Here is a 26018-nt window from a genome sequence, read left to right as displayed (position 1 = left end):
GATGGCAGGCAGGCGGATGGAGAGATGGCAGGCAGACGGATGGAGAGATGGCAGGCAGACGGATGGAGAGATGGCAGGCAGACGGATGGAGAGATGGCAGGCAGGCGGATGGAGAGATGGCAGGCAGGCGAATGGAGAGATGGCAGGCAGGCGGATGGAGAGATGGCAGGCAGGCGGATGGAGAGATGGCAGGCAGGCGGATGGAGAGATGGCAGGCAGGCGAATGGAGAGATGGCAGGCAGGCGAATGGAGAGATGGCAGGCAGGCGGATGGAGAGATGGCAGGCAGGCGGATGGAGAGATGGCAGGCAGGCGGATGGAGAGATGGCAGGCAGGCGGATGGAGAGATGGCAGGCAGGCGGAATGGAGAGATGGCAGGCAGGCGGATGGAGAGATGGCAGGCAGGCGGATGGAGAGATGGCAGGCAGGCGGATGGAGAGATGGCAGGCAGGCGGATGGAGAGATGGCAGGCAGGCGGATGGAGAGATGGCAGGCAGGCGGATGGAGAGAATGCTCTGGAGTGCCATCATGCCATGGTGGAGTGAATAAAGTGTTGAATATTTACATTTTCGCTGTCCTCCCTCACCTCGAGAGTCCCCCGCTTGGCCGGGTTGAGCACCAGGAAGCGCTTGAGGAGGTTCTCGCAGTCTGTGGACATGTAGAAGGGGATACGATATTTCCCCCTCAGAACCCGCTCCCTTAGCTCCTACAGAGAGACGGACAGGGAGAAAGAGTGAGTGAGACAGGGAGAAAGAGTGAGTGAGACAGGGAGAAAGAGTGAGTGAGACAGGGAGTGAGGACATCTTATCTCAAGTTTTACCCCTATATTTCACTGACTATGAATCTCCCACAAACAAAGGAACTGAGTATGGAAGTATTTTTAAAAGTCTTTCTACATACCTTGAGGTTCTGCCCGTCGAAGGGCAGAGAGCCGCTGACCAGTGTGTAGAGGATGACCCCCAGGCTCCAGACGTCCACCTCGGGCCCATCGTACTTCTTCCCCTGAAACAGCTCTGGGGCGGCGTAGGGTGGGGAGCCACAGAACGTGTCCAGCTTGTTCCCCATGGTGAACTCATTACTGAAGCCAAAGTCCGCTATCTTAATGTTCATGTCTGCATCCAGCAGCAGGTTCTCTGCCTAGAGACACAGGAGGGGAAGGCAGAGAAGAATGGGGGGGGATGAGGTGAGAGATAGCTGGGACGTCAGATTGAAAGACAGAGGTAACAGACTACCTAGGTCACAGGTAAAAGCATAACACATTTGAATAACCCACAAAGATCCATGCTGACAGTAGAGTTCCAATCAGAGGTAGAGATGTCGAAGGCACAAAAAATATCTACTGATCCCTCTACAGAAAAACCCCTCACAAAACAAAGTGCTCTACAAGTCAAAGTTAGTGTCAAACACACAGGGGGAGACAGCTGCTCTCTGCTCTTACATCGCTGTCCTCATGGATCATTCATGAAGCTCTACAGAGTAAACACTGTATGGACACGCTGCTGATGGAAAGGAGATGGGAGCTCTGAACAGAGTAACTCCCACTGAGGTCGACCCCCTCACGCTAACCAAGATAAAAATACAGGAGCATCAATATTTATTCTACATGTGGCAGCATATCGGAGGCTGGCTAAATGGAATGGCATTTTAAGTGAGTATGTGGTGCAATGGAGAACATGCGAGCAGGGAAAAGCACCGCCTTTGGCCACTTTAGTTCACCCCCCCACACCCACCCTCACTGGGTCCTTACCTTCAGGTCTCTATGAACAATGTGCTTCTGGTGGCAGTACTGCACAGCAGAAACGATCTACAGAAAAACACACATACAGAGTGATACAGTTAGTCTTCCACCTGGCACAGTTTTCACACCGCCCCTGGGTGAAGGATATGGAGAGGAGATGTGGTGTACAACCACCCTGAGTGAAGGATGTGGTGTACAACCACCCTGAGTGAAGGATGTGGTGTACAACCACCCTGAGTGAAGGATGTGGTGTACAACCACCCTGAGTGAAGGATGTGGTGAGGAGATGTGGTGTACAACCCCCCCTAGGTGAAGGATGTGGTGTACAACCCCCCCCTAGGTGAGGAGATGTGGTGTACAACCCCCCCCCCAGGTGAAGGATGTGGTGTACAACCACCCTGAGTGAAGGATGTGGTGAGGAGATGTGGTGTACAACCCCCCCCTAGGTGAAGGATGTGGTGTACAACCCCCCCAGGTGAGGAGATGTGGTGTACAACCCCCCCCCCCCCCCCAGGTGAAGGATGTGGTGTACAACCCCCCCCCCCCAGGTGAAGGATGTGGTGTACAACCCCCCCCCCCCCCCCCCCCCAGGTGAAGGATGTGGTGTACAACCCCCCCCAGGTGAAGGATGTGGTGTACAACCCCCCCCCCCCAGGTGAGGAGATGTGGTGTACAACCCCCCCCCCCCCCCAGGTGAAGGATGTGGTGTACAACCCCCCCCCCTAGGTGAAGGATGTGGTGTACAACCCCCCCAGGTGAAGGATGTGGTGTACAACCCCCCCAGGTGAAGGATGTGGTGAGGAGATGTGGTGTCGAGTGAGAAGACAGATGCAGCTAAAAAGAGAACATGTCTAAGAAACAGCGTGTAGACATGAAGCTTGGATAAAACTGGGTCTCCTCTTCCTGTGTGAGCATCTGCTCGAGGTTTATCAGAGCTCCCAATGAACCTCTGCAGTAAGATGAACCTGCGGTCAGACCAGGGAAGTAGTTAGCTATAGCCTCAACATTGCTGAGTGTGCTTGACTATCCTCCCACTGCAGAGCGCTGTGTGGAGGCAGCACATCCCCAGTGTGTCACTGTCAGTGGGAGAGAGATAAGCGATGAGGGGAGCTCTGTGTTTTGCCATTTCTCATAACTTAACAGTAACAGCAGTCTATCCTGGGTGGCTTAGTACACTGACCAGTGAGGAATCGGCAGGCAGGCAGGCAGGCAGGCAGGCAGGCAGGGTGAGAATCCAGCACACTGTGGGTAAAGTCCTGTACGTACCTGTCTAAATTTAGCCCTGGCCTCTTTTTCCTTCATCCTTCCGTGTGCAACAAGGTAGTCGAAGACCTCTCCTGCAAGAGAAAGAAGACAACAGTAAGGATATTAAATTAAAGGCTGTGTATTTCAAAGGGAAAATGGTACGAAAACACTTTGTACATCAAATAAGGTCAAGGTTTAGAGCAGGGCTGTTCAATTCCGGTTCTGGAGGGCCAAAATACTTCCGTGTCTTGTTTGGTGTGCCATTAACCTGGTAGTTAATGGCACACACCTGGTGTCCCAAGTCTGAATTAAACCCTTATTAGAAGGAGAGGATGAAAACCAGAAGTGTTTCGGCTCTCCAGGACCGACATTGAACAGCACTGGTTTAGAGAATAATCCAAATCAAATCAACAACTACTTTAAAACACAGTATGAGGAGCATGTGAACCTAACTGTTCTTCACGCCTACAGAGAGACACAGAACTCTAATTCCTTTACTGTAGTTCTGTCCTGAAGGCACAAGCTTCTGAGTATGGCTACAACATCAGATGTTTTCTTCAGCCCACGCAGCTGTGTTGTGTTCTCTCAAACCCGTCCATGTTAAAACGTGACACAGCTGAGAGGTTAGGGGGTGAGAAGGGGGGGTCCAGCATTAACAACGTGCCCCATAAAACCTTTTGTTCTGCATCCCCGAAACCCTCCCACACACAATCAGTGTTGATCTGCGGTGGCAGCAAGTGAGCGTGTGTGTGAATGAGCGAGCTTGTAGGCCTATGTGCACAAAAGAGAGTCACCGGTGCTCTCCAACTCTGCTCTAAATGCAGGACGTGTCAACACACATTTCAGATTTCCTAGAAGTAGGTTGCCAATGGCCACTGTTGCAATGTACTGAATATGATATATTTCCTGTAGGGCTGACCCCATTTTGTTGACTGGTCGTTTGTTTGGTCAATAGGCTTTTGGTTGACTGAGATTCCTTTAGTCGAGCAGTAGCAAAAAAAAGTTAATCATTTTCATGGTGTACAAGACACCTGTCTAATTGGCACCTGCCCGAGTGGACTAATCCATTATGGAGGCCGTGGGGATGGCACAGTCCATCACTCTAAGACATGTGCTACTGAAATTGTATATGGTTATATTACGTTGGAACAATGGTGCAACACTAAGAAAAATAATATTATTTTATAACAGATGCGCTTTCTCCTGCGTTGGATAGAGGCCGCTGTCAGTGGTTCTGAAACACATCAGTGCACTGTTGGCGCCTAGACCATGTTGCTTTGTGCGTAATAGCAAAGTTAACCAGCATATTGGTGTTGAGAACAATGCCGGAGGCAGCTGCAGAATGAGGAGATGAGAAAAACAGCCTTTTGACATAATTGTCTAAGAAAAGTAGCCTAACTGTTAAATGTGCCTGGCTTTATAGATCATCAATATATCTACAGAAATAATACAGATCCTGCTTCTGTTGCCTGTTTGTTTAATAGCCTACTGATTCAATGAGCACCAAGCCTTCGTAAGCACCAACCACACACATGTCGGATAAGCAATTTCACAAATTCATCTGTTTGCTATACTGTAATAAAGGCTTTACCTTGTTTTTCAATAGAACATCCTCTCTGGGATTATTTATAATTTATTTAGTGCTTGCTTACACTGTTCCAAATTGTCAGAAAAATTATATTTATAATAACCCTCCTTTTTCTTTATCTCATTAATGTTATTATCACTATTATTGTTATGATTATTATAATAATAAGTCATGTCATTATCATTAGTAGGCTTAGTATAGCAGCCTCGTATAACCACCATTGAGTTGTAGGCCTAAGAGCGCATCCAGTTTATTCTTAATACTGTAACTTACTTTGGTCTATATTTCAATATATAACTTACAGTACTGTAACAACCAATCACTCATTCATTTACAAAAAAGTTGTTTACATTGTTCCAAACGATCAGAGAAATTATATTGTAATCTAACAGAACCTGTTTGGCACACATAATATGCACAAAGCGCTTGCTCCTTACCTTAAGAGCTAAACTACTTCTATGCTTGCTTCGAGGCAAATAACACCGAAACATGCATGAGAGCACCAGCTGTACCGGAACACTGTGTGATCAACCTCTCCGCAGCCGATGTGAGTAAGACCTTTAGACAGGTCAACATTTACAAGGCCGCTGGGCCAGACGGATTACCAGGATGTGTACTGCAAACATGCGCTGACCAACTGTCTTTACTGACATTTTCAACATCTCCCTGTCCGAGTCTGTAATACCAACATGTTTTAAGCAGACTACCATAGTGCCTGTGCCCAAGAAGACTAAGGTAACCTGCCTAAATGACTATTGACTCGTAGCACTCACGTCTGTAGCCATGAAGTGCTTTGAAAGGCTGGTCATAGCTCACATCAACACCATTATCCCAGAAACCCTAGACCCACTCCAATTTGCATACCACCCCAACAGATCCACAGATGATGCAGTCTCTACTGCACTCCACACTGCCCTTTCCCACCTGGACAAAAGGAACACCTATGTGAGAATGCTATTCATTGACTACAGCTCAGCGTTCAACACCATAGTGCCCTCAAAGCTCATCAATAAGCTAAGGATCCTGGGACTAAACACCTCCCTCTGCAACTGGATCCTGGACTTCCTGATGGGTCGCCCCTAGGTGGTAAGGGTAGGTAACAACACATACGCCATGCTGATCCTCAACACAGGGGCCCCTCAGCTCAGCCCCCTCCTGTACTGCATGGCCAGGCATGACTCCAACACCATCATTAAATTTGCCAATGACACAACAGTGGAAGGCCTGATCACCGATAACAACGAGACAGCCTATAGGGAGGAAGTCAGAGACCTGGCCGTGTGGTGCCAGGACAACAACCTCTCCCTCAACATGATCAAGACAAAGCAGATGATTGTACAGGAAAAAGAGGACCAAGCACACCCCCATTCTCATCGACGGGGCTGCAGTGGAGCAGGTTGAGAGCTTCAAGTTCCTTGGTGTCCACATCACCAACAAACTAACATGGTCCAAGCACACCATGACAGTCGTGAAGAGGGCACGACAAAACCTATTACCCCTCAGGAGACTGAAAAGATTTGGCATGGGTCCTCAGATCCTCAAAAGGTTTTACAGCTACACCATCGAGAGCATCTTGACTGGTTGCATCACTGCCTGGTATGGCAACTGCTTGGCCTCCGACCGCAAGGAACTACAGAGGGTAGTGCGAATGCCCCAGTACATCACTGGGGCCAAGCTTCCTGCCATCCAGGACCTCTATACCAGGCGGTGTCAGAGGAATGCCCTAAAAATTGTCAAAGACTCCAGCCACCCTAGTCATAGACTGTTCTCTCTGCTAACACACGGCAAATGGTTCCCGGAGCACTAAGTCTAGGTCCAAGAGGCTTCTAAACAGCTTCTACCCCAAGCCCTAAGACTCCTGAACATCTAGTCAAATGGCTACCCAGACTATTTGCATTGCCGCCCACCCCCACCACTCTCTGTTGTCATCTATGCAGTCACTTTAATTAACTCTACCTACATGTACATACTACCTCACCGGTGCCCCCTCACATTGACTCTGTACCGGCACCCCCCTGTATATATTGTTATTTTTTACTGCTGCTCTTTAATTACTTGATACCTTTATCTCTTATTCTTATCTGTATTTTTTGAAACTGCACTGTTGGTTAGGGGCTCATGAGTAAGCATTTCACTGTAAGGTCTACACCTGTTGTATTCGGCGCATGTGACTAATAGAAATTTGATTTGATTTATTTTTCTTTATTTCCAGTATTTTCTACAACATGTCAAATGTATTCCACACATCTGCCTTACCCTTTACCTCCTGAGCAACCTATAAACATTCCCCATTTCAAGTTTTTTTGTCACGTGTTATGGTGTTCAGAGTTTATTATAACCAGTTAATTGATGTGATTCTGATATGCTATAGGTCAGGTCCTATTGGTCACGTGCATGCGATGCATACATGTGTCACGTAAAGAGATCAAGGGTTGAGAGAATAGGGAATGTTTTTCCTAAACAAATGAGGGATTTCAGTAACAAAAGTTTTCAGTCAGAAATGGCTGTAATTATGTTGCAGCTTCAGCAGCACGAACAGCGCAATAAACACTGTGGTGGTCGCTGCAGCAGGGAGGAGAGAGCGACAATGGGTGCCAGTCACAGTCACTCAATGTCATTTTTTTTAACACATCAAGTCTGAGCCCGGCTCGGCACAATCAAATCAATTGCGGTCAGACTCCCTCTAGTCATGTGTGTCTTAATTATTTCATCAAACAGTGCGCTTAACGCATCAGACAAGCTCAGTGAATATACTGTAGTTGATTTGATTAAACATAAGATTTGTCTACATATGGAAAAATACACGTTTGAAAATGTAGACCAATCGATGGGTCGAAAGAACAGATGACTCTCGGTCGACCATGATTTTTTTCAGTCGGGGACAGCCCTAGTTTCCTGTTTGGCTCTTCACCAAGCCCTATGCCATCACAACAGTTATGGGAGCTGAGAAGGCGAGGCATAACATACTACTCACCTCCACTGGCATACTCCATCACCAGGTACAGCGTTCTCTCTGTCTCGATCACCTCAAACAGCTTGACTATGGGGAAAAGAGAAAGATTTGTCCTTGAATTCAGGCCCACACTCAAAAACAATTAAGAATTTCATCTTCCTGGCTCAACTTTGTAAAAATGCGTGTCCTGGATAGCTGACGGCATTGTCAGGGACCAGCGGTGTAAATGTATCCTGGTAAGAGAGAGACTCTGTACCCCCGACATTGAACTGCTTTCTGTGTCACTGCGACCCTACTATCTGCCCTGTGAGTTCCCCCAGCTGTTTGTTACCGTTGTGTACATTCAACCTAAAGCTAATATAACAAAGGAATCAGAGATTATTTATCATCTTTCACAGAAACTGGAATCCATCTCCCCTGACGCACCCACATTTATTTTAGGGGATTTTAACAACTGTACCTTGCAAAGTCCTGCGCACATACCACCAGTATGTGAAATGTCACACTAGGAAAAATAGGACTCTTGACTTGTGCTACGGGACAATACCAAATGCATTTTCTGCCACCACCAGACCTCCCCTGGGGACATCAGACCACAATGTGGTCTACCTCAGGCCAACCTACTGTCGACTCCTGGAGATCTGGAATGACAAGGGTATCACTTGTCTCCTGGGGTGTTTTGACTGTATTATGTGGGAGGTATTTGAGAACAGCAGCTCTGATCTTGATGAACTCACAGATGTTGTTTCAGACTATGTAAACTTCTGTGTTGAGTCAGGTGTGTCTACTAAAACCTGTCAAATCTTCCCTAACAATAAGCCTTGGGTATCAAAACATCTAAAATCACTACTTGATAGGAAGAAGGCAGTTTATGCTGAGGGTGATAGACAGGCTTTAAGAGATGTACAATGTGAGATCAAAAGACAGATACTGGTGGACAAGGAGGCATACAAGCAAAGGGTGGAGAGGACCCTCTCCTCAGGAAACGCAAGGGTGGCCTGGCAAGGGATTTAATCCATGGCTAGTGCCCTCCACATAGGCAGGGGAAAAACCAATGCTGACCTTGGGAGATGTTTTCTTCTCAAGATTTGAATCAGACAACTTTGTGTCGGAGGTAAAACAAATGGAAGCACCATTACAAATGTTTGAGAGAGTTGTTGTTGAACAGTCTGATGTTTTAAAGTTGTTCAGGGGATGTAACACATACAAAAGCCCATTACAAAATAAGTGGACATGTGTTGAATGCCTACCGCATTGTTGCCTTGACATCCTTAGTAATGAAATGCCTGAAGAAACTTGTGAAAAGTCATATTCTCAGCGTCACCCAGAAGCATCTCGACCCATTTCAGTTTGCCTATCAGCCTAGCAGAGGAGTTGATGATGCCATTCTTACCCTCCTTAACATGGTCTATAGACATCTAGAGGATGCCAAATCCCATGTTAGGGTTTTGTTTGTTGACTTTTCTTCTGCTTTCAACACAATCCAGCTCTACATTCAGGCACAGAGACTCATTCGGGACTTCTCCTTAGATGGGGGGCTGGTTTTGTGGCTGTTGGGCTGAGCCAACGCTCACAGCGAGTCAAAATAGGTCCCCACATGTCTGACATGCGCAATAGCAACACAGGCTCTCCTCAGGGGTGTGTTTTGTCCCCACTCCTGTACATCTTGTACACTAATAGTTGTACTAGTTCCCATCCTGACAGACACCTCGTTAAGTTCGCTGATGACACTGCCTTGATCAGCCTGTTTCATGATGACGAGGAACATCATGGCCTGGTCCCAAATGACTTTGTAGAGTGGTCCTCAATACCAACAAGACCAAAGAGATGTGCATAGACTTCAGGAAGTGTACTACACCTGCCTCTGCAACATCTATCAGAGGTCAGAACATAGAGATTGTAGAGGAATACAAATACCTGGGTGTCCTCTTGGACAATAAGCTTCAGTGGAGTAAATGTACAGACCTGATCTACAAAAAGAGTCAAAAGAGACTGTACTTTCTCAAAAAGCTGGGATCTTTTAATGTAGACTGTACTACACTGACTCTGTTGTACAAATCTTTCATTGAGAGTATATGTTCTACTGCTGATACAGTTGAAGTCAGAAGTTCACATACACTTAGGTTGGAGTCATTAAAACTCGTTTTTCAACCACTCCACAAATTTCATGTTAACTAACTATAGTTTTGGCAAGTCGGTTAGGACATCTACTTTGTGCATGACACAAGTAATTTTTCCAACAATTGTTTACAGACAGATTATTTCACTTATAATTCACTGTATCACAATTCCAGTGGGTCAGAAGTCTACATATACTAAGTTGACTGTGCCTTTAAACAGCTTGGAAAATTCCAGAAGATGATGTCATGGCTTTAGAAGCTTCTGATAGGCTAATTGACATCATTTGAGTCAATTGGAGGTGTACCTGTGAATGTATTTCAAGGCCTACCTTCAAACTCACTGCCTCTTTGCTTGACATCATGGGAAAATCAAAAGAAATCAGCCAAGACGTCAGAAAAAGAATTGTAGACCTCCACAAGTCTGGTTCATCCTTGGGAGCAATTTCCAAATGCCTGACGGTACCACGTTCATCTGTACAAACAATAATATGCAAGTATAAACACCATGGGACCACGCAGCCGTCATACCGCTCAGGAAGGAGACACGTTCCGTCTCCTAGAGATGAACGTACTTTGGTGTGAAAAGTGCAAATCAATCCTAGAACAACAGCAAAGGACCTTGTGAAGATGCTGGAGGAAACAGGTACAAAAGTATCTATATCCACAGTAAAACGAGTCCTATATCGACATAACCTAAAAGGCCGCACAGCAAGGAAGAAGCCACTGCACATAGCTGAACCACTTACATATCTGTTTAATCTAACCCTGGAATGTAATGAAATTCCAAAGATCTGGAAATCAGCATTTGTCCTGCCACTTTTAAAAGGGGGAGATCCAACTCTTTTAAATAATTATAGGCCAATCTCAAAGCTGTCACCCCTGGTCAAAATACTTGAAACCCTTGTGAGTGAACAGCTAAGAGTTTTTATTTACTAACTCTATTTTTATCAATGTACCAATCGGGTTTCAGGAAGAAGCATAGCACAATTACAGCAGCCATGAAGGTTTTAAATGATATCACTGAAGCTCTTGACAAAAACAGCATTGTGTCTCACTTTTTATTGGTCTCTCTAAGGCCTTGATACAGTTGATCATGCTATACTAAGGCAGAGGTTGTCAAGTGTAGGTCTTTCAGAGCATGCAGTTGCATGGTTTGTTAACTATCTGTCTGATAGAACTCAGTGCACTCAATTTGATGGGCTTAGGTCTGTTAAATTGTCTGTCTTTAATGGTGTGCCCCAAGGCTCTGTACTTGGTCCCCTCTTATTCACTATTTATATAAATAATTTAGACAAAAATGTCCAAAATGCGCAACTTAATTTTTATGCTGATACTGTTATTTACTGTTGTGCCCCATCTCTTACAAAAGCTTTCCAGTACTTGCAAACTGCTTTTTATACTGTTCAACATACCTTGTGTTAATTGAAGCTTATCCTCAATACTGACAAAACTAAACTAATGGTGTTTTCTAAAGCAAGAAATAGACCTGTAAACCTTTCACCTATTACTACCTGTCAGAGGAGATTGAGGTTGTAACCTCATATAAATATCTTGGAATTTTGATTGATGATGGCCTCTCTTTTAAAATGCATATTCAACAACTTACAAACAAATTGAAGCTGAAATTGGGATTTTATTTTAGGAATAAGGCCTGTTTTTCTTTTGAAGCCAGAAGGAGGCTAGTATCAGCTACATTTATGCCTTTACTAGACTATGGGGATATTTTATATATGAATTCTTCCGCTCAGTGTTTGAGATGAATTGACACCCTTTACCATGGCACTTTGAGATTTATTTCAAACTGCAAAACCCTTACGCACCACTGCACTTTATATACCAGGGTTGGCTGGCCTTCTCTAGTCACTCGTAGGCTCAGTCACTGGTATACTTTTATTTACAAAGCCATTTTGGGTTTACTACCTTTTTATTTGGCCATTTTTATTGTTCAGAAATGTGGTGGGTACTCTCTTCGTTCGCTGGACTTTATCCTGCTAACTGTTCCAAATGTCCGAACTGAATTTGGTAAAAGGGCTTTTATGTACTCTGCGCCATCGTCTTGGAACGCCTTACAAAATACTTTTAAACTGGAAGAACTTGTCCCGATTGGTATTTTTAAATCACTAATGAATGATCTTGAGACTGATTCCCTGACATGTCAATGTTTGTAATTTGCTGTTTTGATTTTGTTATACTCTTGTGAATTCTATGGTTTTTACTAGATGACTTGTAGTTTTTCATGTTGTTTGTCTGTAATTTTTGTAATGACTTGGTGCTGCCTATCTTGGCTAGGACGCTCTTGAAAAATAGATTTTAAATCTCAATGAGCCCTTCCTGGTTAAATAAAGGTTAAATAAATAAAATAAAAAACTGCTCCAAAGCCGCCATAAAAAAGCCAGACTACAGTTTGAAACTGCACATGGGGACAAAGAGAGTACTTTTTGGAGAAATGTCCTCTGGTCTGATGAAACAAAAATAGAACTGTTTGGCCATAATGACCATCATTATGTTTGGAGGAAAAAGGGGGAGGCTTGCAAGCCGAAAAACACCAGCCCAACCGTGAAGCACAGGGGTGGCAGCATCATGTTGTGGGGGTGCTTTGCTGTAGGAGGGACTGGTGCACTTCACAAAATAGATGGCATCATGAGGGACAAAAATTATGTGGATATATTGAAGCAACATCAGTCAGGAAGTTAAAGCTTGGTCGCAAATGGGTCTTCCAAATGGACATTGACCCCACGCATACAAAATGGCTTAAGGACAACAAAGTCAAGGTATTGCAGTGGTCATCACAAAGCCCTGACCTCAATCCTATAGAAAATTTGTGGCAGAACTGAAAAAGTGTGTGTGAGCAGCAAGGAGGCCTATAAACCTGACTCAGTTACACCAGCTCTGTCAGGAGGAATGGGCCAAAATTCACTCAACTTATTGTGGGAAGCTTGTGGAAGGCTACCTGAAACGTTTGACCCAAGTTTACCCAAGGTTTGACCCAAGTTTACCCAAGGTTTGACCCAAGTTAAACAATTTAAAGGCAATGCTACCAAATACACTCAATTAGTATGTAAACTTCTGACCCACTGGGAATGTGATTAAATAAATAAAAAGCTGAAATAAATCATTATCTCTACAATTATTCTGACATTTCACATTCTTAAAATAAAATGGTGATCCTAACTGACCTAAGACAGGGAATTTTTACTAGGATTAAATGTCAGGAATTGTGAAAAACTGAGTTTAAATGTATTTGGCTAAGGTGTATGTAAACTTCCAACTTCAAATGTAGCCTTGAAGAGCCTGAGGAAACTGAAGAAATGTATTTCTCATTTCCTTTGATCACTCCTCCAACTAACCTCTCCACTCCCTCATCTTAGAATGGTGTGTGTGTTGCTGCATACACTCTCTGGCCTACCTTTCACATGTGGGCATATTATACAGGGCACTCATGCTTATTGGGTATACAGTGTAAAATCAGCCTCCCTGCAGTGTTTTCAGTGAGTTGATCTAACAGTCTCTGGATGAGTGGCTGAGAGCTCTATGGCTATATATAGTGGAGGTGGGATGGAGAAGAGGCTCCCTCTCTCTCGCTCTTTTAAATGGTTATCATTGCACATTTAATTATAACCACATTTGAGCAGAGGAAATCATGACATACGTGGGGTACAAAATTAGATGCATTTAACAGAGTATCCTGTCTCCACCATCTGTAACTCAGCTGTATGGTGGTGTGTGGTGTATGGAGGTGTGTGTGTGTGTGTGTGTTCTGCTTACCTATATTTGGGTGGTTTAAAATCTTCATTATTCTTACTTCTCTGAAGAGCTGCAGGGAGAGAAAATGTATTAATTGTTCATTGTTGAACTGGATGTGTCAGAGAAGAGCGACAGTAGGGAACTGTTAGAAGTGGATTTGTGTATATATATATATTATTATTTATTTTTTTTTATTTTTTTTTCAGTGTGTGTGTCTATATATATATATATATATATACACACACACACACACTGAAAAAATATATAAATGCAACAATTTAAAAGATTTTACTAAGCTACAGCTCATAAGGAAATCAGTAAATTTAAATAATTAATTAGGCCCTAATCTATGGATTTCACATGACTGGGAATACAGATATGCATCTGTTGGTCACAGATACCTTAAAAAGTAGGGGCGTGGATCAGAAAACCAGTCAGTCCCTGTAGTGACCACCATTTGCCTCATGCATCTCCTTCACATCTGGCTGTTGATTGTGATCATTGTCCCACTGCTCTTCAATGGCTGTGAGAAGTTGCTGAATATTGGAGGGAACTGGAACACGCTGTCGTAGAGGTCAATCCAGAGCATCCCAAACGTGCTCAATGGGTGACATGTCAAGTAAATATGCAGGCCACGGAAGAACTGGGACATTTTCAGCTTCCAGGAATTGTGTACAGATCCTTGCGACATGCTGAAACATGTGGTGATGGCGGCGGATGAATGGCACGACAATGGGCCTCAGGATCTCGTCACAGTATCTCTGTGCATTCAAATTGCCATCGATAAAATGCAATTGTGTTCGTTGTTGTAACTTATGCCTTCCCATACCATAACCCTACCATGGGGCACTCTGTTCGCAAAGTTGACATCAGCAAATCACACGCCCACATGACGCCATAGACGTACGTGGTCTGCGGTTGTGCGGCCAGTTGGACGTACTGCCAAATTCTCTAAAACGCAGTTGGAGGCAGCTTATGGTATTGAAATTAACATTCAATTCTCTGGTAACAGCTCTGGTGGACATTCTTGCAGTCATCATGCCATTGCACGCTCCCTCAAAACTTGAGACATCTGTGGCATTGTGTTGTGTGACAAAATTGCACATTTTAGAGAGGCCTTTTATTGTCCCCAGCACAAGTTGCACCTGTGTAATGATTGTGCTGTTTAATCCGCTTCTTGATATGCCACACCTGTCAGATAAACAAATTTGTGCACAACATTTGAGAGAAATAAGCTTTTTGTGCGTATGGAACATTTCTGGGATGTTTTATTTCAGCTCATTAAACATGGGACCAACACTTTACATGTTGCATTTATATTTTTGTTCAGTCTATATGCTTTGTGTCTTAAATAATACAATAGTCACTTCCACATACCGAGTGATATTGTTGGGGAATGTTACTATTAGGTTAACATGCAATATTTTGTACTAATGATGACCTATATTAATTGAGTGACTATGACATATGATAACCAACTAATACCCAGGGCCGATCAGGCCTTACAAAAACAGCATGATACTAACACTTACAGTAGTAGTAGTAGTAGTAGTAGTAGTAGTAGTAGTAGTAGTAGTAGTAGTAGTAGTAGTAAGAAAGGCAACATGTAGGAAAGACAGTTGGCTGACTTAGGAAGAAAAGCTCACTGACATATGACAGACACTGATGTGGTTTTCGCTTACAGAGCAGTATCTCTGAGAAAATGTATCTCCACCCAAATATTTCCCAAGCAATAGTCTGGTTTTCACAAACATCTAGAATACATCGTTGTGCTATTAAAGAAGTTGAAGTGAAGTTCCGATTATTGTCCCCGCCTATCTTTCAGAACCTTAGACTTGACCGGTTTCAGCGTTATTTGAGCAAGACACCTGCACACACAGACAAGACAAATGTGGTCTCGTGTGGCTCAGTTGGTAGAGCATGGTGTTTGCAACGCCAGGGTTGTGGGTTCAAATCCCACTGGGGGACCAGTACGGGAAAAATTAAAAAATGTATGCATTCACTAGTGTAAGTCGCTCTGCATAAGAGCGTCTGCTAAATGACTAAAATGTAATGTAAACGCTCCATAACCATTAGAGAGTGATCAGAGTTGTGTCAGAGCCAAAAATGCTCTTTAGGGTTCCATCTCAGTGGGAATAAAATAACTAAGTGCTATTTATTATTGATCCTCCTTTTACGACAGCTCACTGTGCTCCCATCCCCCCTTCCGCCCATAAAATAATAAAAGGGATCCATATTTAAAAGAGCAGGATCCGTGCCTGATGCTGTGCCATGTACTGGCCTTTCTAGCTTCTACTGTGCCTCCTGGCATTACCCAATACCAGGTGCTGCAGCAGTCAATGCATAGGAGGAAATATATCACCATCTCTGGAACATACAGCTTAATGCCATCCTACTGTTCACCCATCAAGAAACACAGACACGACACGCTCTGTACTGGGGAAGCCAGGCTGTTTGGAGGATGACAGACCCAGGTGGTGTTCATCGTTCATTGCCAAGTCTCTCAACTGAATAGTATGATTTCCGGTTTAGCTAAAATACTAAAGGGTTAATTAAACTTCAACAGAAAAACACTCTGAACACCATAGTAACAAACAAGCGTAGATTCGACTTGGCTCTTCCTTGCTAGGGGAAGAGAAGTCTTGGCCTTGGCTTGAGGTCTAGCTCACTTTCATTACACTCTTCCCATTATGCCCCTCTACCCATTTTTATAGCAAAATATTCTCAGAGTGCTGCGTAAATATAGAGAAATAAATTATGCATTTATTAGGGGTCCCCATTAGAGCTACTCTTCCTGGGGTCCAAACACATTAAGGCACCTACATCACACAAAACAAAAGATAAAACAGTACATGATATAACATTATTACACCACTACAATAGAAAATGTATAACACCACCGCCAAGTGTCAGATCTGGAGGAAACCTGGCACCATCCCTACGGTGAAGCATGGTGGTGGCAGCATCATGGTGTGGGGATGTTTTTCAGGGACTGGGAGACTAGTCAAGATTGAGGGAATGATGAACGGAGCAAAGTACAGAGATATCCTTGATGAAAACTTGCTCCAGAGCGCTCAGGACCTCAGACTGGGGTGAAGGTTCACCTTCCAACAGGACAACGACCCTAAGCACACAGCCAAGACAATGCAGGAGTGGCTTTGGGACAAGTCTCAATGTCCTTGAGTGGCCCAGCCAGAGCCTGGACTTTAACCCGATCTAACATCTCTGGAGAGACCTTAAAATAGCTGTGCAGCAACCCTCCCCATACAACCTGACAGAGCTTGAGAGGATCTGCAGAGAAGAATGGGGGAACTCCCCAAATACAGGTGTGCCAAGCTTGAAGCGTCATATCCAAGAAGCCTCAAGGTTGTAATCGCTGCCAAAGGTGCTTCAACAAAGTACTGAGTAAAGGGTCTGAATACCTTTGTACATGTTATATTTCTGTTTTTAATTTTTAATAAATGAGTAAAAAATTCTACAAACCTGTTTTTGCTTTGTCATTATTGGGTATTGTGTGTAGATTGATGAGGGATAAAACAATTTAAGACATTTTAGGATAAGGCTGTAAGGTAACCAAATCTGGAAAAAGTCAAGGGGTCTGAATCATTTCCAAATGCACTGTACCTGATGTGGAGTAGAGTTCCATGTAGTCATGGCTCTATGTAGTACTGTGCACCTCCCATAGTCTGTTCTGGACCATTTTCCATGTCATGGATAGGCAGGCAGGCAGGCAGACAGGCTTATCATTGTTTTGTAAAAAACTGAGTTCCCCTATGTGTGGTTGCTGGTTGGGTTTCGTGGTGTTCTCTAGAGAAAACCATAGGGAACAGACAACACTATCTTACAGCAGTATGGACAGGCTTATGTAGTGATAAAGAGCAGAACCGGTCAGTTCTTGCACACACACACACAGACCCCATGGGAACCACCAGGCTAAGGCACAATAACAAAACATCTTAATAGACACAATACTTCACCGAAGATGGTGTTGCCAACAATCCAGGCTTACCAGTAAGGCTGGGAATTGTCAGGGACCTCACTATACGATATTATCACAATACTTCAGTTTCAATATGACATGTATTGCAATTGTCACGATTCAATATCTGTTGCAATTCGATATTGTGATTTTATTACATTTCGATATTCCAAACATATTGCTCACCATATGTCTTCTGCAGAGGGACAAGAGAAAATTAGTTTTGGTCAGTCATGGAATTAAAAGTGCTGAAAACAAAATTGGCTCCCTATTTAAAAAGAAGATGGCGAACAATCTATGAAGGACAAATACTGGAGTTTTGGTGCAGGTACATCCAGTCAAAAATAATATTGCAATATTGTCAAAACTATACAATATAGTGTCAAAAACTGTATCGATTTCCCCCCCCCCCCCCCCCCATCACTACTTACAAGTGCACTAATATATGGATCACTAACCTTTACTTATGCTATAAGGCTAATTGTCACAGCAGGTCTCATTTTAACAGTCAGTTCGACATTTATTTGTGAGCACTGCTTCTGCTCTCATTAGCCTATACTGAACTTAAAACAGCTGTAGTGATGCTCTGTGGTGACTTTATGAGAAGGGAGTAGGAGAGCAGGAGAGGCAGAGGCCACACCACATTCCAAACATCTGAGAACCAACTATTTACATTTAATCAAAGGCTTTGGCCATTTCACTAACCTATGCCCTCTAAACTGGGCAACAACAGCCTGGTCGGGTCATGTGACCTTCAGTGAAGGGAGGGAGGGAGTTAGGGAGGAATGGAGGTGAAAAGATTACATTGAGCTTGTCACGGATGTGAGCTCTTCCAAACTATTAAAAACCGGGGATGAAAACAAAGATTTCGGCTTAAGACCATGTTTGATTTACTGTCCCAATAACAGAACCAACCACATTTTGCAGTCTCCTCTTCTCAGTGTACCTGGACCTCTTAGATTTGTTGGTGCTGGAGAGGTAGAGTTCCTTTTGTTCACAAATCATCGCCTAAGTCAGAAGGCGACATTTAAGGAAGATATTGATAGCTTTGTACTACTAAAAATGAGTTATATCAAGTACCCAACACAACATGACTATTCCTAGGGGTTATTACTAAATTGTCAAGAGAAGTTCCATGCGCTGTGTGTTTCCAACAAGCCACCTCATAAAGAGCCTCATGACTCAGATAGGGCTCAATTGAAATTTGTTTTAATCAAATCACATTTTATCTGTCACATGCGCTGAATAAAACAGGTGTAGACCTTACCGTGAAATGCTTACATACGAGCCCTTAACCAACAACGCAGTTCAAGAAATAAGTTCAGTAAAACTTTACTAATAAACTAAAGTAAAAAGTACAATAAAAAGTAACACAATAAAATAACAATAATGAGGCCATATATAGTGGGGGTACCAGTACCGATTCAATGTGCGGGGGTACAGGTTAGTCGAGGTAATTTGTACATGTAGGTAGGGGTAAAGTGCTCCAAAACCACCATAAAAAAGCCAGACTACTGTTTGCAACTGCACATGGGGACAAAGATCGTACTTTTTGGAGAAATGTCCTCTGGTCTAATGAAACAAAAATAGAACTGTTTGGCCATAATGACCATTGTTATGTTTGGAGGAAAAAGGGGGAGGCTTGCAAGCCGAAGAACACCATCCCAACCGTGAAGCACAGGGGTGGCAGCATCATGTTGTGGGAGTGCTTTGCTGCAGGAGGGACTGGTGCACTTCACAAAATAGATGGCATCATGAGGGAGGAAAATTATGTGGATATATTGAAGCAACATCTCAAGACATCAGTCAGGAAGTTAAAGCTTGGTCGCAAATGGGTCTTCCAAATGGACAATGACCCCAAGCATACTTCCAAAGATGTGGCAAAATGGCTTAAGAGCCACAAAGTCAAAGTATTGGAGTTGCCATCACAAGCCCTGACCTCAATCTTATAGAAAATGTGTGGGCAGAACTGAAAAAGCGTGTGTGAGCAAGAAGGCCTACAAACCTGACTCAGTTACACCAGCTCTGTCAGGAGGAATGGGCCAAAATTCACCCAACTTATTGTGGGAAGCTTGTGGAAGGCTACCCAAAATGTTTGACCCAAGTTAAACAATTTAAAGGCAATGCTACCAAACACTAATTGAGTGTATGTAAACTTCTGACCCACTGGGAATGTGATGAAAGAAATGAAAGCTAAAATAAATCATTCTCTCTACTATTATTCTGACATTTCACATTCTTAAAATAAAAGTGGTGAACATAACTGACCTAAGACAGGGAATTTTTTACCAGGATTAAATGTCAGGAATTGTAAAAAAAAACTGAGTTTAAATGTATTTGGCTAAGGTGTATGTAAACTTCCGACTTCAACTGTAGGTCCTGGATGGCAGGAAGCATTGTCCCAGTGATGTACTGGGTCGTACGCACTACCCTCTGTAGCGCCTTACAGTCAGATGCCGAGCAGTTGCCATACCAGGCGGTGATGCAACCGGTCAGGATGCTCTCGATGGGGCAGCTGTAGAACATTTTGAGGATCTGGGGACCCATGCCAAATCTTTTCAGTCTCCTGAGGGGGAAAAGGTTTTGTCGTGCCCTCTTCAAGACTGTCTTGGTATGTTTGGACCATGATAGTTCGTTGATGATGTGGACACCAAGGAACTTGAAACTCTCAACCTGCTCCACTACAACCCTGTTGATGTTAATGGGGGCCTGTTCTGCCCGCCTTTTCCTGTAGTCAGCGATCACCTCCTTTGTCTTGCTTACAATGAGGGAGAGGTTGTTGTCCTGGCACCACACTGCCAGTTCTCTGACCTCCTCCCTATAGGCTGTCTCATCATTATCAATGATCAGGCCTACCACTGTTGTGTGGTGAGCAAACTTGATGGTGTTGGAGTTGTGTTTGGCCACGCTGTCATGGGGGAACAGGGAGTACAGGAGGGGACTAAGTACACACCCGAGGGCCCCCCATGTTGAGGATCAACATGGCAGATGTGCTGTTGCCTACTCTTACAACCTGGGGGCGGCCTGTCAGGAAGTCCAGGATCCAGTTGCAGAAGAAGGTGTTTTGTCCCAGGGTCCTTAGCTTAGTAATGAGCTTTGTGGGCACTATGGTGTTGACGGCTGAGCTGTATTCAATGAAGAGCATTCTCACACAAGTGTCCAGATGGGAAAGGGCAGTGTGGAGCGCGATTGAGATTGCGTCAGCTGCGGATCTGTTGGGGCAGTATGCAAATTTGAGTGGGTCTAGGGTTTCCAGGATGATGGTGTTGATGTGAGCCATGACCAGCCTTTCAAAGCACTTCATGGATACCGATGTGAGTGCTATGGGGCGGTAGTCATTTAGGCAGGTTACCTTCACTTTTCATGGTCTGCTTGAAACTCGTAGGTATTAGAGACTCAGTCAGGGAGAGGTTGAAAATGTCAGTTAAGACACTTGCCAGTTGGTCTGCGCAGGCTCTGAGTGTACGTCCTGGTAATCCGTCTGGCCCAGCGGCCTTGTGAATGTTGACCTGTTTAAAAGGTCCTGCTCACATCGGCTACGGAGAGTGTGATCACACAGCCATCCGGAACAGCTGGTGCTCTCATGCATGCTAGTAGGCTCACGTCACTGGGCAGCTCGAGGCTGGGTACTGCATATCGGTGCTAGAGGCATCACTACAGACCCTGGTTTGATTCCAGGCTGTATCACAACCGGCCGTGATTGGAAGACTCCATAGGGCGCGCACAATTGGCCCAGTGACGTCCGAGTTAGGGTTTGACCGTGGTAGGTGGTCATTATAAATAAGAATTTGTTCTTAACTGAGTTGCCTAATTAAATAAAGGTTCAATAAAAAAAATGAAAATACATTTAAAACAAAATTGTAGTCCGTAATAGTTTGCAAGCACTGTCACATCCAACGAGCGTCAGAGCTGGTGTGGTAGGATTCAATCTTAGTCCTGTATTGATGCTTTGCCTGTTTGATGGTTCGTCTGAGGGCATAGCGGGATTTCTTATTAGTGTCCGGATTAGTGTCGCGCTCCTTGAAAGCGGCAGCTCTAGCCTTTAGCTCGATGCGGATGTTGCCTGTAATCCATGGCTTCTGGTTGGGGTATGTACATACGGTCACTGTGGGGACAACGTCATCGATGCACTTACTGATGAAGCCAATGACTGAGGTGGTATACTCCTCAATGCCATTGGATGAATCCCGGAACATATTCCTGTCTGTGCTAGCAAAACAGTCCTATAGCGTAGCAGCCAAGTCATCTGACCACTTCCGTATTGAGCGAGTGACTGGTACTTCCTGCTTTAATTTTTGCTTGTAAGCAGGAATCAGGAGGATATAATTGTGGTCAGATTTGCCAAATGGAGGGCGGGGGAGAGCTTTGTATGCATCTCTATGTGTGGAATAAAGGTGGTCTAGAGTTTTCTCCCCCTCTGGTTGCACATGTGACATGCTGGTAGTGACATGCTGGTAAAAATTAGGTAAAACGGATTTAAGTTTGCCTGCATTAAAGTCCCTGGCCAAAAGGAGTGACGCTTCTGGATGAGCATTTTCTTGTTTGCTTATGGTCTTTTACAGCTCGTTGAGTGCGGTCTTAGTGCCAGCATCAGTTTGTGGTGGTAAATAGACGGCTACGAAAAATGATAAACTCTCTTGGTAGATAGTGTGGTCTCCAGTTTATCATGAGGTACTCTACCTCATGCGAGCAATACGTCAAGACTTCCTTAATATTAGACATTGCGCACCAGCTGTTATTGACAAATAGATACACACCCCTACCCCGTCTTACCAGACGTAGCTGTTTTGTCCTGCCGATGTACAGAAAACCCAGCCAAATGTATATTATCCATGTCGCCGTTTAGCCACGACTCGGTGAAACATGGTATTACAGTTTTTAATGTCCAGTTGGTAGGATAGTCGAACGGAGATCATCCAGTTTATTTTCCAGTGATTGCGCATTGGCCAATAGAATGGATGGTATAGGTGGGTTACCCACTCGCCAACAAATTCTAACAAGGCACCCTGATCGCCGCCCCCTGTATTTCCGTATTTTCTTCACACGAATGACGGGGATTTGGGCCTGGTCTCGGAGAAGCATTTTATCCTTCGCGTTGGACTCACTAAAGAAAAAATCCTTGCCTAGTTCGAGGCGAGTAATGGCTGTTCTGATATCCAGAAGCTATTTTTGTTCATATGAGACGGTAGCAGCAGCATTATGTACAAAATAAGTTACAAACAATGCAGGAAAAAAACACTAAATACCACAGTTGGTTTGGAGCCCGTAAAAACGGCAGCCATCACCTCTGGCGCAATTGTAAGAGATTTTTGCATGCTTCTGTTCTCCGTTTAGTTTTTCCAGGTTTTCAACAAAATTGGATGTCAGGACACCACTTTTGAGGTCTGGAAAAATCTAATAAATTTAGATTTTTGGGTGTAGTTACCCTTTATTTCAAGTATGCACCAGCCAGAGACCGTTGTTTGGTTAATGATGTTTCTGTAGCGCTCATGTGATTGCAGTTTGCAAAACAAATGGCCACTGAATTGCTGCAAATAATCATATCATTCCGCCAGGTAGGCATAGGCCACTTTGTAGCTAGCATTTCATTGAGAAGGTTTTTGGGAAAGACTTTCTATCTCTACCAGAAGGTCATCATCAGCATCATAAAAAACATGTAGACATATATACACACACAGGGGCATTCCTGTGCCGTTTCAAAAAGTTGCAGGACAAAAACAAATCACTGATGCATTTTGTCTTATTACTAACATGGGCAAATGAATTAATTTTAGAATAAATTCAATATATTTATACTGAATAAAAATATAAACGCAACATGTAAAGTGTTTGTCCCATGTTTCATGAGCTGAAAAAAAATCACAGAAATGTTCCATACGCACAAAAAGCTTATTTATCTCAAATTAGGACCTCCACATCCGTCTTCTTCACCTGCGGGATGTCTGAGGAGGGGTGGGTTGATGAAGAATATTTCTGTCTGTAATAAAGCCCTTTTCTGGGGAAAACTCATTCTGATTGGCTGGGCCTGGCTCCCCAGTGGGTGGGCCTATGTTCTCCCAGGCGAACCCATGGCTGCGCCACTGCCCAGTCATGTGAAATCCATAGATTAGGGCCTAATTAATTTCTTTAAATTGACTGATTTCCATATATGGACTGTAACTCAGGAAAATCTTTGAAATTGTTGCATGTTGAGTTTATATTTTTGTTCAGTGGTTGATTTCCTACTGAAGTTCAATACATTTTTTTATATTGTTGAATTCCATTTTAATGTCTGGATGCCATGATTCTGTCCACAGCACTGATTTTATAGGGCCCTACTCAGAGTTTCTGTTGACTTAGCACAGCCTATGTCATAGGACCTGGCTTTAAATACAAAGCACCAAATCAACGGTGCTTTGGAAAAACAGATGGAAACTACAGCTAGGCAGCGAGTGAGAGAGATGCTTACTCTGAGTCTCAGTGGGGCAGGCAGAATACCAATGGCCACACCAGCACCCTGGGTAAGCCCTGGTCATGCTCTCTGTCTGTCTGTCAAACCTTGCCTGCTACAGCACATCAGTCATATCAATAATGCCCTCTGACTGGCCACAACCACCACCAGGGCACAGGCACAGGGCCAAAACTACACAGGTCAGCAGTTACACAGCCACGATTAAAAAAGATCTATTTTGCCACACAACCTCAATAAGTGTACTGGGAATCACAACCACACAGGGAGGATCCTTACCTTTTGAAGGCTGTTTGGGTTCAGTTGTGTCTTATCGATAATCTTTATCGCCACCTGAGGAGAGAGCAAAAACAAAGTGTGTAAACAATTATGCTCTGAGGACCCTTCACTGGGATCAACACAGCACAGCACACACACACATACATAACATTACTTATCTTTTATGTTTATGTCCCCCACTTATGAACAAGATACAATTCATATTTGCACAACAAGAACAACGCTATTGAGAGGGGAAAGAATAGACTAGTGAAGCTAGGTAAACCAGAAAGGGGCTACAGCAGCCTGACCTGCTGCAGGCATAGTCTCTCCTCTCACCTCTCTGCCAGTGAGGATGTGACGGGCTAGCTTGACCTTGGCGAAGTTGCCCTTCCCAATGGTCTTCAGGAGTCGGTAGTTCCCCACATGAGGCTGCTCGTCGGCCCCAGAGTTCCGGGTGCGGACCCCGGAGCGGACGGAGCGAGCGGTGACCTCCTGGCGCCCATTGCTGTGAGACGTATGCTGTGGACATACACAGACAGACAGACATGAGTAGAACAGCGTGCTGTGGATGGACTGACGGACGGACAGACAGACAAAGGAGTGAAACATCTCTGCACTAGCAGTGGCTCATGCTTGGGATTCCATCCACTGTAAGGTTCCAGAACAACTCTCCTGTTAATTAAATCTTTACTGAACAGATTATAATCAAGCTAACCAAGCGGATGAAGAAAAGTTAGTGTAGGTGACTGACTAGTGCAGCCTGATTAACAAGTGTACAGTGAGAGAAAAAAGTATTTGATCCCCTGCTGATTTTGTACATTTGCCCACTGACAAAGAAATTATCAGTCTATAATTTTAATGGTAGGTTTATTTGAACAGTGAGAGACAGAATAACAACAAAAAAATCCAGAAAAACACATGTCAAAAATGTTATGAATTGATTTGCATTTTAATGAGGGAAATAAGTATTTGACCCCCTCTCAATCAGAAAGATTTCTGGCTCCCAGGTGTCTTTTACACAGGTAATGAGCTGAGATTAGGAGCACACTCTTAAAGGGAGTGCTCCTAATCTCAGTTTGTTACCTGTATAAAAGACACCTGTCCACAGAAGCAATCAATCAATCAGATTCCAAACTTTCCACCATGGCCAAGTCCAAAGAGCTCTCCAAGGATGTCAGGGACAAGATTGTAGACCTACACAAGGCTGGAATGGGCTACAAGACCATCGCCAAGCAGCTTGGTGAGAAGGTGAGGAATCAGCCCAGAACTACACGGGAGGATCTTGTCAATGATCTCAAGGCAGCTGGGACCATAGTCACCAAGAAAACAATTGGTAACACACTACGCCGTGAAGGACTGAAATCCTGCAGCGCCCGCAAGGTCCCCCTGCTCAAGAAAGCACATATACATGCCGATCTGAAGTTTGCCAATGAACAACTGAACGATTCAGAGGACAACTGGGTGAAAGTGTTGTGGTCAGATGAGACCAAAATGGATCTCTTTGGCATCAACTCAACTCGCCGTGTTTGGAGGAGGAGGAATACTGCCTATGACCCTAAGAACACCATCCCCACCGTCAAACATGGAGGTGGAAACATTATGCTTTGGGGGTGTTTTTCTGCTAAGGGGACAGGACAACTTCACCGCATCAAAGGGACGATGGACGGGCCATGTACCGTCAAATCTTGGGTGAGAACCTCCTTCCCTCAGTCAGGGCATTGAAAATGGGTTGTGGATGGGTATTCCAGCATGACAATGACCCAAAACACACGGCCAAGGCGACAAAGGAGTGGCTCAAGAAGAAGCACATTAAGGTCCTGGAGTGGCCTAGCCAGTCTCCAGACCTTAATCCCATAGAAAATCTGTGGAGGGAGCTAAAGGTACAAGTTGCCAAACATCAGCCTCAAAACCTTAATGACTTGGAGAAGATCTGCAAAGAGGAG

At 44.2% G+C, this 26018-nt stretch overlaps 1 protein-coding gene across 9 annotated transcripts in view; it reads right to left on the bottom strand.

Moving 5' to 3' along the window:
- LOC115162219 (MAP/microtubule affinity-regulating kinase 3) overlaps nt 1-26018 on the bottom strand; it is a 45440-nt gene that overhangs the window by 16537 nt on the left and 2885 nt on the right. For 6 of the 9 annotated variants that reach the window (XM_029713304.1, XM_029713306.1, XM_029713309.1 and 3 more), the window contains exons 2-9: nt 24412-24594; nt 24094-24147; nt 13409-13457; nt 7545-7610; nt 3004-3074; nt 1747-1803; nt 900-1136; nt 565-705 (exon numbers count right to left, since the gene is read on the bottom strand). In XM_029713304.1, the coding sequence (XP_029569164.1) occupies nt 565-705; nt 900-1136; nt 1747-1803; nt 3004-3074; nt 7545-7610; nt 13409-13457; nt 24094-24147; nt 24412-24594 (858 nt within the window). The remainder of the gene's footprint in view (nt 1-564; nt 706-899; nt 1137-1746; nt 1804-3003; nt 3075-7544; nt 7611-13408; nt 13458-24093; nt 24148-24411; nt 24595-26018) is intronic. The other 3 variants (XM_029713305.1, XM_029713308.1, XM_029713313.1) reach the window with 1 other exon arrangement.

Source organism: Salmo trutta, chromosome 25 (assembly GCF_901001165.1).
Source record: "Salmo trutta chromosome 25, fSalTru1.1, whole genome shotgun sequence".
NCBI lineage: Eukaryota > Metazoa > Chordata > Actinopteri > Salmoniformes > Salmonidae > Salmo > Salmo trutta.
This window is presented reverse-complemented; position numbering and strand designations above follow the sequence as displayed.